Consider the following 16,003-nt stretch of genomic DNA (forward strand, 5'->3'; position numbering starts at 1 on the left):
AGCAGGAGGGGTGCTGTACGTTATGTTTGGCTATGGTAAGCGGGAGGGGTGCTGTCCGTTATGTTTGGCTACGGTAAGCAGGAGGGGTGCTGTACGTTATGTTTGGCTACGGTAAGCAGGACAGAGTCTTCCCTGGTTCTGGTTTCTCAGCTCCTCAGTGTCCCCACTATCCTGACTCAAGGTTTTGGTTACAGTTCCATACTAACGTAGAAATTAGGAGCAGGAAAAGGCCACTCAGCCTTTCGAACCTGTTCTGCCATTCAATATGATCGTGGCTGATCTGATTGTAACCTCAACCCCCCATTCATGCTCATCCCCCCCCCGATAGCCTTTCACATCCTTGCTGATCTATCTTGCTCTGCCTTAAAGAACTAAAACCTTGGGAGTCAGTGGCGGAGCATCCTCGAAGCGGCGTTGTGTTTCCTTCCAGCACACGTGAGGAAGGTAACTGGAAACCACCTCATTAATTATTTTCCATCGTCATATTGCCAATGGAAATGAAAAATGGGAAGCTCTTCTGAACAAATGAAGAAGGGTGTAGATGTCTGAGGAGTGGAGAAACCTGCAAAAGACCTACCCTTCAACAGATGGCTACTTTTTATTCTTTCATGGGATGTGTGTATCGCTGGCAAGGGTAACATTCGTTGCCCATCCCTCAATGCAAAACTGATCTCCCAGCATCTACCAGTTACGTTGTGCCGCACTTCACTGCTTTCCAGGCACAACACAACCGGTAGATTCTCTCTCCTCCTCCTCCTCCCCCCCGCCAGTGCCTGAATATTCAAGAGAAAGGCAAAAATTATTCACCAGATATTGGCTTTTAAATGCTCATTGTTGATGAATTAGAAAAACTCCACCCAGCCAGAGAGGTTCACGGTGAACAGACTGACCTTTGGTATTCTGATGAGAGGGTGACTGTTATTCTGCAGCTGCTAGCACCATCTCTTGGAGAATGTGAGGCGGCACAGGATATAATTGCAGAGATGCATCTTGTGAAGCAGTGACGATTACAGTGGGACAGACTGTGGCCACTGAGCAGAACAAAACTGAAACATCGAGGCCTGATCCCCTTCGCTGCAAGTGCTCTGTCTGTAGAAACAGAGTTTTTAAAAATAAATTTCGAGTACCTAATTAATATTTTCCAATTAAAGGGCAATTTAGCGTGGCCAATCCATCTACCTATAGAAACAGAGTTAATGTTTCGAGTCTGCATTACTCATCTGCTCTGTAGAAGGTTCATATTGGATTCAAAATGTTGACTCTGTTTCTTTCATTCGTGTCAGCTGATATTTTCGAATGGAGCAGTAAGCTCAAGAGACACTTTGCCACACACAGCATCCCGCAGCGCATAACAGAAACATAGAAAATAGAAGCAGGAGGAGCCATTCGGCCCTTCGAGCCTGCTCTGCCATTCGGCCCTTCGAGCCTGCTCCGCCATTCATTATGATCATGGCTGATCATCCAACTCAGTAACCCGTCCCCACTTTCCCCCCATATCCTTTGATCCCCTTTGCCCCAAGAGTTATATGTAACTCCTACTTTAAAACAAATGTTTTGGCCTCAACTGCTTTCTGTAGTAGCGAATCCCGCAGGCTCATCACTCTCTGGGTGAAGAGATTTCTCTGTCCTAAATGGTCTACCCCGTATCCTCAGACTGCGACTCCCCGGACAGGCGCCAGAATGTGGCGATTAGGGGCTTTTCACAGTAACTTCATTGAAGCCTACTCGTGACAATAAGCGATTTTCATTTCATTTCATTTCTAGTTCTGGACACCCCCACCATCGGGAACATCCTTCCTGCATCTACCTGCCTAGTACTATTTTATAGTTTTCTCTGAGATCTCCCCCCCCCCCCCCCCCCCCCCCCCCCAATCTTATGAACGCCAGCAAATACAATCCCAGTCGATTCAAACTCTCCTCGCACGTCGGTCCCGCCATCCCAGGAATCAGCCTGATAAACCTTCGCTGCGCTCCCTCGGGAGCAACAACATCCTTCCTCAGATAAGGAGACCAAAACTACACACAATATTCCAGATGTGGCCACAGCAATTGCAGCAAAACATCCCTGCTCCTGAATCTTCTTCCTACGAAGGCCAACATACCATTTGCTTCTTTACCGCCTGCTGTACCTGTGTGCTTACCTTCAGTGACTGGTGTACGAGGACACCCAGGTCTCGTTGCACATCCCCCTCCTAAATTACGGCAGTTCAGATAATAATCTGCTTTCCTGTTTTTGCTACCTCACATTTGTCCAAATTATACTGCACCTGCCATTCATTTGCCCACTCGCTCAACTTGTCCAAATCTCACTGAAGGATCTCTGCATCCTCCTCACAGCTCTCCCTCCCATCCAGCTTTGTGTCATCTGCAAATTTGGAGATATAACATTTTGTTCCTTTACCTAAATCAATAATATATATTGTGAAGCTGGGGTCCCAGCACCGATCCCTGTGGTACCCCACTGCTCACTGCCTGCCATTCAGATAAACTGGAGAACAGTGAGAGAAGAGGAGGCAATAAAGGAAATAGTGATCAGGCGACACCAAACTTAGGTTTGCAAGCTCCACAAAGTTTAGTTCGGGAGGACAGAGTTGAGGAGCTGCACAGTTGTGACGGGACACACAGCCTAAATGTACAGAGTGGAGTTCAACCGAAGCAGAAGTTACTTAACCAGAAAATACAAATCTGTTCTTATCAGTTAACCTGTAATTGTAAGGAGGTACCTCCAGAGTGCCACATGCTGTATTGTAAGAAATCAAACTCTGTTCCATTTTTAGGAAGGCGGTGACATAGTGGAATTGTCACTGGAGTAGTTATCGAGAGACCCAGGATAATGATCTGGGGACGCGGGTTCGAATCCCACCACAGCAGCTGCTGCAATTTGAATTCAATTAAAGCTCTGATATGAATTGAATGGTCGATTCTAAGAAACCCATCTAATTCGCCAGTGTCCTTCAGGGACGGAATCCTGCCGTCCTTCTGGTCTGACCCACATGTGACTCCAGATTGGACTCTTAACTTCCCTCTAAAGATCAAGCCTCTCAGTTCAAAGGGCAATGAGGATAGGCAGCAAATTCCATAGAGGTAGTGCAGAAGCAGGCCATTCGGCCCATATAGTCTGCATTGACCCTCCCTCCGTCTCTGTCACCCCGCCTCACCTGCACATCTTTGGACTGTGGGAGGAAACTGGAGCATCCGGAGGAAATCCACGCAGTCCTTGGGAGAAAGTGAAAACTCCACACAGGCAGTCACCCCTGGCCGGAATCGAGCCTGGGTTCTTAGCACTGTGAGGGAGTTGTGTTTTTTTGAATAAATTTAAGAGTACCCAATTATTTTTTTCCAACTAAGGGGCAATTTAGCATGGCCAATCCACCTACCCTGCACATCTTTGGGTTGTGGGGGGGAAACCCACGCAGACACGGGGAGAATGTGCAAACTCCACACGGACAGTGACCCAGAGCTGGGATTCGAACCCGGGTCCTCAGCGCTGTAGTCCCAGTGCCACGTAGCGCCCGAGGGCAGTGTAAACCGCTGTGCCACCATGCACTTGCCAGTGACATGCACATCTCATGAAAGAATAAAGAAATTGTAAAATTTGAACGATTAATCACTTTTAGAGATCTATGAATAAAGCATATATTTGGAAAATAATTAGTGTTTTAACAGAAATCACTTCCCAATTCCTATGGTAAATGCACTTTTAATGTTAAATTTTGTTCCTAGTTTGTAACTAAATGCTCGGCTAAATGGCAGCTCTAGGTCAGAGATTAGTTTTATAAACCATCGAACAGCAGCTGAAAAAAAGGCACAGTAGGAACATAAAGAACGACTCCTGGTCACCGGAAAAGGGATAATTATTGTATGTAAAGAATTCTCCTGCTCTTCAATCACACAAAATCTTTCCTTTTAAAGGGACCATCCAGGCCTTGTCGGTGAGGGACATGTACAAGCAGGCGAATGGCAAAGCCAGCTTGCCGGCACCCCTACAAAGCCAGGACTCTGTGTGGGAATGGAAGAGAAGGGGAAACCAGTCTGAGTGGTTGGAGGTGTACAGGTGACCATTATACGTACTGCATGCAGACTGCTAGGGAGTATTAGGGCAATACATTTGATGATTGATGTCCACGCTGCTGATTCTGGCAGCAGGCTTTCCCTGTGCTCATGCGATGCCAATGAGAGTGATCACTAATTAAATCACTAGTCACTGTGAGAGTGATCATTAATTAACTCACTGGTCAGTGAGAGTGATCATTAATTAAACCACTGGTCAGTGTGAGTGATCACTAATTAAATCACTAGTCACTGTGAGAGTGATCATTAATTAAATCACTGGTCAGTGAGAGTGATCATTAATTAAATCACTGGTCAGTGTGAGTGATCACTAATTAAATCACTGGTCACTGTGAGAGTGATCATTAATTAACTCACTGGTCAGTGAGAGTGATCATTAATTAAATCACTGGTCAGTGTGTGAGTGATCATTAATTAACTCACTGGTCAGTGTGAGAGTGATCATTAATTAATCATAGATTATCATAGAATTTACAGTGCAGAAGGAGGCCATTCGGCCCATCGAGTCTGCAATGGCTCTTGGAAAGAGCTCCCTACCCAATGTCAACATCTCCACCCTATCCCCATAACCCAGTAACCCCACCCAACACTAAGGGCAATTTTGGACACGAAGGGCAATTTATCATGGCCAGTCCACCTAACCTGCACACCTTTGGACTGTGAGAGGAAACCGGAGCACCCAGAGGAAACCCACACACACGGGAAGGATGTGCAGACTCTGCACAGACAGAGACCCAAGCCGGAATCAAACCTGGGACCCTGGAACTGTGAAGCAATTGTGCTATCCACAATGCTACCGTGCTGGGTAAGGTCAGTGTGAGAGTGATCATTAATTAAATCACTGGTCAGTGTGAGAGTCATCATTAATTATAGAACATAGAACAGTACAGCACAGAACAGGCCCTTCGGCCCTCAATGTTGTGCCGAGCCATGATCACCCCACTCAAACCCACGTATCCACCCTATACCCGTAACCCAACAACCCCCCCCCCCTTAACCTTACTTTTATTAGGACACTACGGGCAATTTAGCATGGCCAATCCACCAAACCCGCACATCTTTGGACTGTAGGAGGAAACCGGAGCACCCGGAGGAAACCCACGCACACAGGGAGAGGACGTGCAGACTCCACACAGACAGTGACCCAGCCGGGAATCGAACCTGGGACCCTGGAGCTGTGAAGCATTTATGCTAACCACCATGCTACCCTGCTGACCCCATGGCCGGTCAGTGTGAGAGTGATCTTTAATTAAACCACTGGTCAGTATGAGAGTGATCATTAATTAAATCACTGGTCAGTGAGAGTGATCATTAATTAAATCACTGGTCAGTGTGAGAGTGATCATTAATTATCACCGGTCAGTGTGAGAGTGATCATTAATTAAACCACTGGTCAGTGTGAGAGTGATCATTAATTAAATCACTGGTCAGTGTGAGAGTGATCATTAATTAAATCACTAGTCAGTGAGAGTGTGATCATTAATTAAATAACTGGTCAGTGAGAGTGATCATTAATTAAATCACTGGTCAGTGTGAGAGTGTGATCATTAATTAAATCACTGGTCAGTGTGAGAGTGATCATTAATTAACCCACTGGTCTGTGTGAGAGTGATCATTAATTAAATCACTGGTCAGTGTGAGAGTGATCATTAATTAAATCACTGGTCAAGGTGAGAGTGATCATTAATTAAATCACTGGTCAGTGTGAGAGTGATCATTAATTAAATCACTGGTCAGTGTGAGAGTGATCATTAATTAACCCACTGGTCTGTGTGAGAGTGATCATTAATTAAATCACTGGTCAGTGTGAGAGTGATCATTAATTAAGTCACTGTTCAGTGTGAGAGTGATCATTAATTAAATCACTGGTCAGTGTGAGTGATGATTAATTAACTCACTGGTCAGTGAGAGTGATCATTAATTAAATCACTGGTCAGTGTGAGTGATGATTAATTAACTCACTGGTCAGTGTGAGAGTGATCATTAATTAAGTCACTGGTCAGTGAGAGTGATCATTAATTAAGTCACTGGTCAGTGAGAGTGATCATTAATTAAGTCACTGGTCAGTGAGAGTGATCATTAATTAAGTCACTGGTCAGTGTGAGAATGATCATTAATTAAATCACTGGTCAGTGAGAGTGATCATTAATTAAATCACTGCTCAGTGTGAGAGTGATCATTAATTAAATCACTGGTCAGTGTGAGAGTGATCATTAATGAAATCACTGGTCAGTGAAATTGATCATTAATTAAATCACTGCTCAGTGTGAGAGTGATCATTAATTAAATCACCGGGCAGTGAGAGTGATCATTAATTAAATCACTGGTCAGTGTGAGAGTGATCATTAATGAAATCACTGGTCAGTGAAATTGATCATTAAATCACTGGTCAGTGAGAGTGATCATTAATTAAATCACTGCTCAGTGTGAGAGTGATCATTAATTAAATCACCGGGCAGTGAGAGTGATCATTAATTAAATCACTGGTCAGTGAGAGTGATCATTAATTAAATCACCGGGCAGTGAGAGTGATCATTAATTAACTCACTGGTCAGTGTGAGAGTGATCATTAATTAAATCACTGGTCAGTGAGAGTGATCATTAATTAAATCACTGGTCAGTGTGAGTGATCATTAATTAAATCACCGGGCAGTGAGAGTGATCATTAATTAACTCACTGGTCAGTGAGAGTGATCATTAATTAAATCACTGGTCAGTGAGAGTGATCATTAATTAAATCACTGGTCAGTGTGAGAGAAATAATTAATTAAATCACTGGTCAGTGTGAGAGTGATCATTAATTAACTCACTGGTCAAGGTGAGAGTGATCATTAATTAACTCACTGGTCAGTGTGAGTGATGATTAGTTAACTCACTGGTCACTGTGAGAGTGATCATTAATTAACTCACTGGTCAGTGTGAGAGTGATCATTAAGTAAATCACTGGTCAGTGAGAGTGATCATTAATTAAACCACTGGTCAGTGAGAGTGATCATTAAGTAAATCACTGGTCAGTGAGAGTGATCATTAAGTAAATCACTGGTCAGTGAGAGAGTGATCATTAATTAAACCGCTGGTCAGTGTGAGAGTGACCATTAACTCACTGGTCAATGTGAGAGACATAATTAATTAAATCACTGGTCAGTGAGAGTGACCATTAATTAGCTCACTGGTCAGTGTGAGAGTGATCATTAATTAAACCACTGGTCAGTGTGAAAGTGATCATCAATTAAGTCACTGGCCAGTGTGAGAGTGATCATTAATTAAATCACTGGACACTGGAGAGACATCATTAATTAAATCACTGGTTAGTGTGAGAGTGATCATTAATTAAATCACTGGTCAGTATGAGAGTGATCATTAATTAAATCACTGGTCAGTGTGAGAGTGACCATTAATTAAATCACTGGTCAGTGAGAGTGTGATCATTAATTAAATCACTGGTCAGTGTGAGACTGATCATTAATTAAACTACTAGTCAGTGTGAGAGACATCGTTAATTAAATCACTGGTCAGTGTGAGAGTGATCATTAATTAACTCACTGATCAGCGTGAGAGTGATCATTAATTAAATCACTGGTCAGTGTGAGTGATCATTAATTAAATCACCGGTCAGTGAGAGGGATCATTAATTAAATCGCAGGTTAGATCCGGGCTCTTTGTCACTGTCCGTGTGGAGTTTGCACATTCTCCCCATGTTATGTCCCCACTACCCAAAGCTCGGTGGATTGGCCAAGCTAAATTGCTTTTTAATTGGGAAAAATGAATTGGGTACTCTAAATTGATATTGAAAAATATTAAATCACTGATAAGGATGGTGACCCAAGACACAGGTTCCGGAGATTCTGTACATCCGTTCCTGTGACAGTGCGACTCATATTTGGCCGGAATTTGATGACTTCACCGTCTACCCTTTTTCCTGCTTGTTCTGGCATCCATGGCCAGCATTTATTGCCCCACTACCCATCCCTAATTTCCCTCAAGAAGCTGCTGCGTTTTTGAATTACTGCTGTTCCTGTGTAGGTACATCACAGTGCTGTTAACGATAGATAGAGTTTGACCCATTGACAGTCCACGAACAGAGATATATCTCCAGGTCAGGATAGCAATGTGGAGAGCCATTTACAGTTGGCAATGTTCCGATACACCTGCTGTCCTTGTCCTTCTCGGCCACCGATTAGGGATTTGCTGTCAACCGAAACTTGCGTTGTTGCTGTGGTGAATCTTCTAGATGGCGGGTGGGGTTCTCATCAAAGCAGGGCTGCTTTGTCCTGGATGGTGTTGAGCTTCTTGAGTGTTGGAACTGCCCTCATCCAGGCAAATGGAGAGTATTCCTTCTCACTCCTGACTCGTGCCTTGTAGATGGTGGACAGGCTTTGGGGAATCAGATGGTGAGTCACTCGCCGCAGAATTCTTCGCCTCTGACCTGCTCTTGTCATCACTGTAGCTATACGGCTGGTCCAGTTAAGGTTAAGATGAAAGGTAACTCCAAGGATGTTGATAGTGGGGAATTCAGCAACGGTAATTCCATTGAATGTCATAGCGAGATGGTTAGATTCTCTCTTCTTGGAAATCATCACTTCCTGCATTTTTGTGGCTTAAGTATTACTTGTCCCTGATCAGGCCAAGCTTGAATATTGTCCAGGCTGCCTCATGCATGCACAAACTGCTTCAGTACTGAGGAGTCGAGGGGCAGCACGATGGCGCAGTGGTTAGCGCTGAAGCCTCACAGTGCCGAGGTCCCAGGTTCGATCCCGGCTCTGGGTCACTGTCCGTGTAGAGTTTGCACATTCTCCCCGTGTTTGCGTGGGTTTCTCCCCCACAGCCCAAAAAATGTGCAGGATAGGTGGATTGGCCACGCTAAATTGCCCCTTAATTGGAAAAATTTAATTGGGTACTCTAAATTTATTTATTTTTTTAAAGAAAAAAAACTACTGAGGAGTCACAAATGGTACTGAATACTGTACAATCAGTGACCATCCCCACTTCTGACCTTATTGTGGAGGGAAAGCCATTGATAAAGGAAGGAAATGGTTAGGTCTCATGCATTAACCTGCACAACCCGTGCAGCGATGCCGTGGGACTGAGGTGATGGGTCTGCAATAGCCAACATCCTATGTGCTCGGTGGAAAGAAAACTTTCCAACCAGCGGAGTGTTTTCCCCCTGATTCCCATTGACCTCCATTTGTTAGGCCTCCTTGATGTGACACTCGGTAAAAATCGGACTTGATGTCGGTGTCCGCACCTCCATCTCTCAGGTTCAGCTCCTCTGTCCATCTTTGGTCCAAGGCTATATTGCGGTCAGGAACTGGGTGGTCCTGGTGGAACCCAATCTGAGTATTGGCGAGCATGTTGTTGTTGAGTAAATGCCGCCTTTAGCACTGGCTTTGGCCCCTCCCATCACTTTGCTGACAATTGGCTATGGGTGCAGCAAGTTTCTGGGGCAGAAGTCTTCGAAGTGTCATAAAGACCCAAAGCCTTTGCTGTATCTGGTGCTTTCAGCCATTTCCTGATATGGTGTAAATCGAATTGGCTGAACACTGGTGTGTGTGTTGCTGGGGACGTCAAGTGGACCATCCACTCGGCCCTTCCGGCTGAAGATGGTTGTTTTTTTAGGGACTGAAGTGCTGAGCTCCCGTCATTGTGGACAGGAGCATTGTCAGAGTGTTTTTTCCCTCCTGTTAGCTGTTGAATTGTCCGCATCAAGAATAACAACAGGGTAGCATTGCAGAACTGTAATCTGATCCCTTGGTTATGGCTCTGTCTATATCAATTGTCAGTGTGAAATAAAGTCTTTCTAAATGTGACTTGTTGACTGGTGAACTTGAGAAGGATAACTTTGATGGTTGAATTGTGCAGGGCATGAGGTTAGTATCTGCTTTTGTGTTCTGTCTCTGAGGGTTTGCATGTGATGCTGACTGCCTTCCAGGAGACTGCACTTAGTCACGTAGCGGAAACAGAGCCAAAACCAGCTCCTCATCCTGTGATCCAAAATAGCAACAAAGTGAACTGTCTCTGCAATCCATCACATATTTGATCAAGTTGACCTGGCACATCTTTCTCACATGACTGCATTGTGCTGTCAACAATACACTTTTAAAGGTGACTTTGAGAGCTAAGGACTCAGGGTCAGTTTAGGCCGCTGGGCTAATGCAGCGAGATCCTTCCAATCGTTCATTTGTGGAGTGATGTTAATGTGAAGCGGATGCTGAGGTTCACACACCACGGGCAGAATTCTCTGTTTGGGAGACTATGTTCTCCCACCAAAGCTGAATTACACCCCCTAAATAAAGAACTCTTCTCCCCACAGACCCCCTCCAGAGATCACCTTAATTAGAACCACCTCCCCCAGAGACCCCTAAATAAACCCCCTGGAGACCCCCTAAATGAACCCCCCTCAGAGACCCGCTAAATAAACCCCCACGGAGACCCGCTAAATAAACCCCCCCCGGAGACCCCTAAAATAAAGACCCCCTAGAGACCCCCTAAATAAACCCCCCTCCGAGACCCCCTAAATAAACCCCCCTGGAGACCCCCTAAATAAATCCCCCTCCGAGACCCCCTAAATAAACCCCCCTGGAGACCCCTAAATAAACCCCCCTCCGACCCCCTAAATAAACTCCCCTGGAGACTCCCTAAATAAACCCCCCTCCGAGACCCCCTAAATAAAACCCCCCGGAGACCCCTAAATAAACCTCCCCCAGAGACCCTTAAAATAAAGACCCCCTAGAGACCCCCTAAATAAACCCCCCTCCGAGACCCCCTAAATAAACCCCCCCCCGAGACCCCCTAAATAAACCCCCCTGGAGACCCCCTAAATAAACCCCCCTCCGAGTCCCCCTAAATAAACCCCCCCGAAGACCCCCTAAATAAAGACCCCCTAGAGACCCCCTAAATAAAGACCCCCCCCAGAGAAGCCTTAAATAAAGAACCCCCCCTGATGACCCCTAAATAAACTTCCCCCAGAGACCCTTAAATTAAAAAGACCCCTTAAATAAGGACCCCTCCCACAGATCCCCTAAAGAAGGAGATCCCCACAGAGACCCGCTAAATAAGGAGACCAACCTCTCCCCCCACAGACCCTCAGAAAAGTGACCCCTGTTAGGATGCCCCCCCCCCAGAAGGGAGACCCCTGTCAGGAAGCTCCCCCCGCCCCCCCAGAAGAGAGACCCCTGTCGGGGAGCTTCCCCAACCCCCCCCCCCCCTCCCCCAAAGAGACCTGGCAGGAAGCTCTCCCCACCCTCCCCCTCTCCCCCCCCTCCCCCCCCCCCCCCCCCCCCCCTCCCTCCCCCCCCCCCCCTCCCTCCCCCCCCCCCCTCCCTCCCCCCCCTCCCCCCCCCCCCCTCCCCCCCCCCCCCCCCCTCCCCCCCCCCCCCCCCCCCCCCCCTCCCTCCCTCCCCCCCCCCCCCCCCCCCCCCCCCCCCCCCCCCTCCCCCCCCCTCCCCCCCCTCCCCCCCCCCCCTCCCCCCCCTCCCCCCCCCCCCCCCCCTCCCTCCCCCCCCCTCCCCCCTCCCCCCCCTCCCCCTCCCCCCCCTCCCCCCCTCCCCCCTCCCCCCCCTCCCCCCCTCCCCCCTCCCTCCCCCCCCCCCTCCCCCCCTCCCCCCTCCCCCCCCCCCCCCCTCCCCCCCTCCCCCCTCCCCCTCCCCCCCTCCCCCCCCTCCCCCCTCCCCCTCCCCCCCTCCCCCCCCTCCCCCCCTCCCCCCCCCCCCCCCCCCTCCCCCCCCCCCCCCCTCCCCCCTCCCCCCCCCCTCCCCCCCCCCCCCCTCCCCCCTCCCCCCTCCCCCTCCCCCCTCCCCCCTCCCCCCCTCCCCCCCCCCCCCCTCCCCCCCCCCCCCCCCCCTCCCCCCCTCCCCCCCCCCCCCCCCCCCCTCCCCCCCCCCCCCCCCCTCCCTCCCAAGAGACCTGGCAGGAAGCTCCCCCCCCCCCGAGAGATCCCTGTCGGAAAGCACTTTTCCCCCTCCCTCCAGAACAGAGACTCCTGTCAGGAAGCTAGAGATCAGTCCAGACAGAGGCAGTGAAAAGTGGTTGCTTAATACTCACCTGGGCAATGCCTCTACCAATTGGGTCGGACTCTTTGTTGCCCATTACAAAACTAGGTTGTGATTGACAGCTTCCACACTCCCCAGCTGTCAGCATTATTCCTTTCACCTTCCTTCACAGTTGAGTAACTCTGAAGCGCTATAACCGCAATGTTTATGACATGAAGTTTTGATGTTTGTGGGTGGCACAGTGGTTAGCATTGCTGCCTCACAGCGCCAGGTTCTGACCTTCGGTCACTGTCTGTGTGGAGTTTGCACTTTCTCCCTGTGTCTTCGTAGGTTTCCTCCGGGTGCTCCAGTTCCTCCAACAGTCCAAAGATATGCAGGCTGGGTTGATGGCCATGCTAAATTACGCTTTGTGTCTAAAGGTTGGGTGGGGTTACTGGGTTATGGGGATTGGGCGAGGGTGGGGGCCTGGTAGGGTATCTTTCAGAGGGTCGGTGCAGAGTCAATGGGCCGAATAGCTTCCTTCACTGTCAGCTCCTGGACCACTTCAAACATAACTAAGTGCTTTCCAATCACCTCCCTTTACAGTTCAGTGATTTTGAAGTGGTCAGCTAGAAAATTGACAGCACTTAACAGGTCTTGCATTGTTAATGCAATACCCTCCTCGAACATCGCAGCTGGCCCACTGCCTTACCCGTTGATAGGAAATCAATTTGTGTCTGCAACTTTTTCCTGCTCGCTCATACTGATGGTCCACCCCCAAGGAAAGAGTCCACCAGCCTCTCCCACTCCACCTCCACAGTCCTTTCCATGTGGGCTTTGTAGGAAATTATCTCCCCTCTAATAACCGCCGCAAGGGCTTCCCACAACGCAGAAGGTGCGATAAATTCATGTTTATTAAATTTAATATATCCCCAGTAGTGGTGAACAAGCGATCACAAAATCTTTTGTCCGCTAACAATGCCGTATCCAATCTCCATGGCGGTCGTTGAATGGACCAAATCCCCATGATGTGGGGCATGATCTGGAATCACAATCGCTGAGCATCCCGTCCCCTCTCTGCTTCATGAAAACCAACAAGCCTTTGCCACCCCTCACCTGATGGAGTCAGAGATTTGCTCATAGAATTTACAGTGCAGGAGGCCATTCAGCCCATCGAGCCTGCACTGGCTCTTGGAAAGAGCACCCTACCCAAGGTCGACACCTCCACCCTATCCCCATAACCCAGTAACCCCACCCAACACTAAGGGCAATTTTGGACACTAAGGGCAATTTAGCATGGCCAACCCACCTAACCTGCACATCTTTGGACTGTGGGAGGAAACCGGAGCACCCGGAGGAAACCCACGCACACAGGGGGAGGACGTGCAGACTCCGCACAGACAGTGACCCAGCCGGGAATCGAACCTGGGACCCTGGAGCTGTGAAGCGATTGTACTAACCACCATGCTACCGTGCTGCCCCTGGGTCTGGAACAATCCATTCTGGGATCCAGCACACAGTTTACGTAAACCCCCCCCACCCCCAACAAGATTAGCTGATGTGAATCCAAATCGGGGACTGAGGCTAGCAGCTTGTTTTTTTTTCCTTTTTTTTTTAAAAAAAAAATTTAGAATATCCAATTCATTTTTTCCAATTAAGGGGCAATTTAACGTGGCCAATCCACCTACCCTGCACATCTTTGGGTTGTGGGGGTGAAACCCACGCAGACACAGGGAGAATGTGCAAACTCCTCACAGACAGTGACCCAGGGCCGGGATTGAACCCGGGTCCTCAGCGCCGTAGGCAGCAATGCTAACCACTGTGCCACCGTGCCGCCCTGGCTAGCAGCTTGTTAATAAAACCTGTATCGTCCCAGTTCGGAGCAGATGCATTAACTGGAACCTTCAAAGACTGCTAAAGACCCGCAAACAATAACATGTCTGCCACTGGGCTCTGCCAAGATCTTAGCAGCAGAAAACTGAACCCTTTTATTGATTAGGATTGCTGCGAACCGAGCCATACCATCAAAGCCCGAATGAAAAACCTGTCCCACCCACCCCTTCCGCAACCTTCTCTAGTGTTATGGGCCAGCGTTAGCGAACCCCAAAGTGTATCACGGAGTTCACCTGACCCACAACTTTTAATAGATTGTGGTGTGGGGAGCACATGGCCCACTCTACAGGTGTGGTACAGCAGAAATGGAAAAGTATTTTTTAAAGCAAAACAATGTTTATTCTATGAACCCAAGTTAACCTTTTTAAAAACATACAGTGAACATCTTAGCAACCATTAATTCAAATACAACCCACAAAGAATACACCTTTTAACAGAAGCACATTAGGTTTACATTCACTCCTGAGAACATTTATAATTCTGAATTCACAAAATGATCAAGAGATAGTCTTTTCATGGCAGAGAGAACAGCAGTACACCTGCTCTGTCTGGCTTCAGCTCCAACACTGAAAACAAAACTAAAACACACCCTGCAGCAAACGTCTAAAACGAAAGTAAAAAGCTGACAGACAGCCCAGCTCCACCCACTCTCTGACATCACTGCAGTAATAAACACCCATTTCTTAAATGTACTCTCACATGACACTAGTCTCTGACCCTCAAATGAGTCTCCTGCAGAAACACCAGATCATATATTTTTAATTTTTCCAATCAAGGGGCAATTTAGCTTTGTCAATCCACCTACCCTGCACATCTTTGGGTTGTGGGGGTGAGACCCACACAGATACAGGGAGAATTTGAAAACTCCATATGGACAGTGACCTGGGGCTGGGATCGAACCTGGGTCTTCGGCACTATGAGACAGCAGTGCTAACCACTGCGCCACCGTGTCGCCCAGGCATTTAAACATTTAAGACGGGCAAGTGCCTTTGACCTTTTCACTGGGCCATTTAATTCCTGACAATCAGGGTGACCTTGGAAATTGGGTGATCCCCCCCCCCCCCCCCCCCCCCCCAATCCATTTCCACCAAGAGGGATTACCCAAGATGGCCGCCAAATCCACGAACAAGACTAAACAAAGAAAAATTTGCAGTGACCATCAGCAAACTGCCCACCCCCTCCCCTCCTCTTCCTTTCAAACAATATCACAGCCAAATGTACATACAAAAGATAGTAAGACGAACAAAAACCACTAAAACCTACTTACAATGAACGTAAACCCAAACAAAACAAAAACATTATCTAAAGACACATTAATATGATGAGCAGCAATCACCCACATTGCATCACTTCAGTGAGCTGACACTTCGGCTAGCAGGGCGACTCCCGCCCAGAGTAAAGGAAAATGCTGACAGAAAAAGGACCCAAAGTATACACACCCCTTACTCCAACCAGGATCGATATACGTTCACAACAGTGACAGCAAATAGAACAAAACCTCCATAGAATTAAACCCCCCACCCAAATCCAACTTCCGAAACATTCAACCCACACATGGAAATGCAAACAAGGACAAGCAACCCCAACAATTCCCCAGTTACCCAGCCCACCCCCAACATCCAAAAAGCCTAAAAAAAGCAACCCACACCCAGCCTGTGCTTTTTTTACAAAAGAATCCTTCTCCTCTGGCGCATCAAATAAATCGTCTTCCTGGGCATATCACCGAAGTAGGCACCTTATTGCCTTAAATAAGTGGGTTTTTGATCAGAAATACTCACAGAAACTAGGCGAAAAGGGAGAAAAACACCATACCCTAGTGGGAACCACCTCGTGCAGGTCGTCCCCCTACATACTGCCACTGGAAGTCCAGTTCTTTCCATTATAATAGAATCCCAGCAGTGCAGGAGGAAGCTATTCGGCCCATTGAGTCTGCACCTAGCCCCCGAAAGAGCACGGTGTCCAGGTCCGCTCCCCTGCCCACCCTGCTCTATCCCCGTAACCTACCCTAGATACTAAGGGGCAATTTTATCTTGGCCAATCCATCTAATCTGCACATCTTTGGACTGCACCCA

General features: G+C 47.9%; 1 protein-coding gene across 1 annotated transcript in view; it reads left to right on the forward strand.

The window, feature by feature from the left end:
* Positions 1-16,003, forward strand: part of fam234b (family with sequence similarity 234 member B) — a 101,561-nt gene that overhangs the window by 25,450 nt on the left and 60,108 nt on the right. Inside the window, exon 7 of the mRNA XM_038783983.1 lies at positions 3,913-4,054. Within this exon, the coding sequence (XP_038639911.1) occupies positions 3,913-4,054 (142 nt within the window). The remainder of the gene's footprint in view (positions 1-3,912; positions 4,055-16,003) is intronic.

The sequence above is a fragment of the Scyliorhinus canicula genome, chromosome 23 (assembly GCF_902713615.1).
Source record: "Scyliorhinus canicula chromosome 23, sScyCan1.1, whole genome shotgun sequence".
Lineage (NCBI taxonomy): Eukaryota > Metazoa > Chordata > Chondrichthyes > Carcharhiniformes > Scyliorhinidae > Scyliorhinus > Scyliorhinus canicula.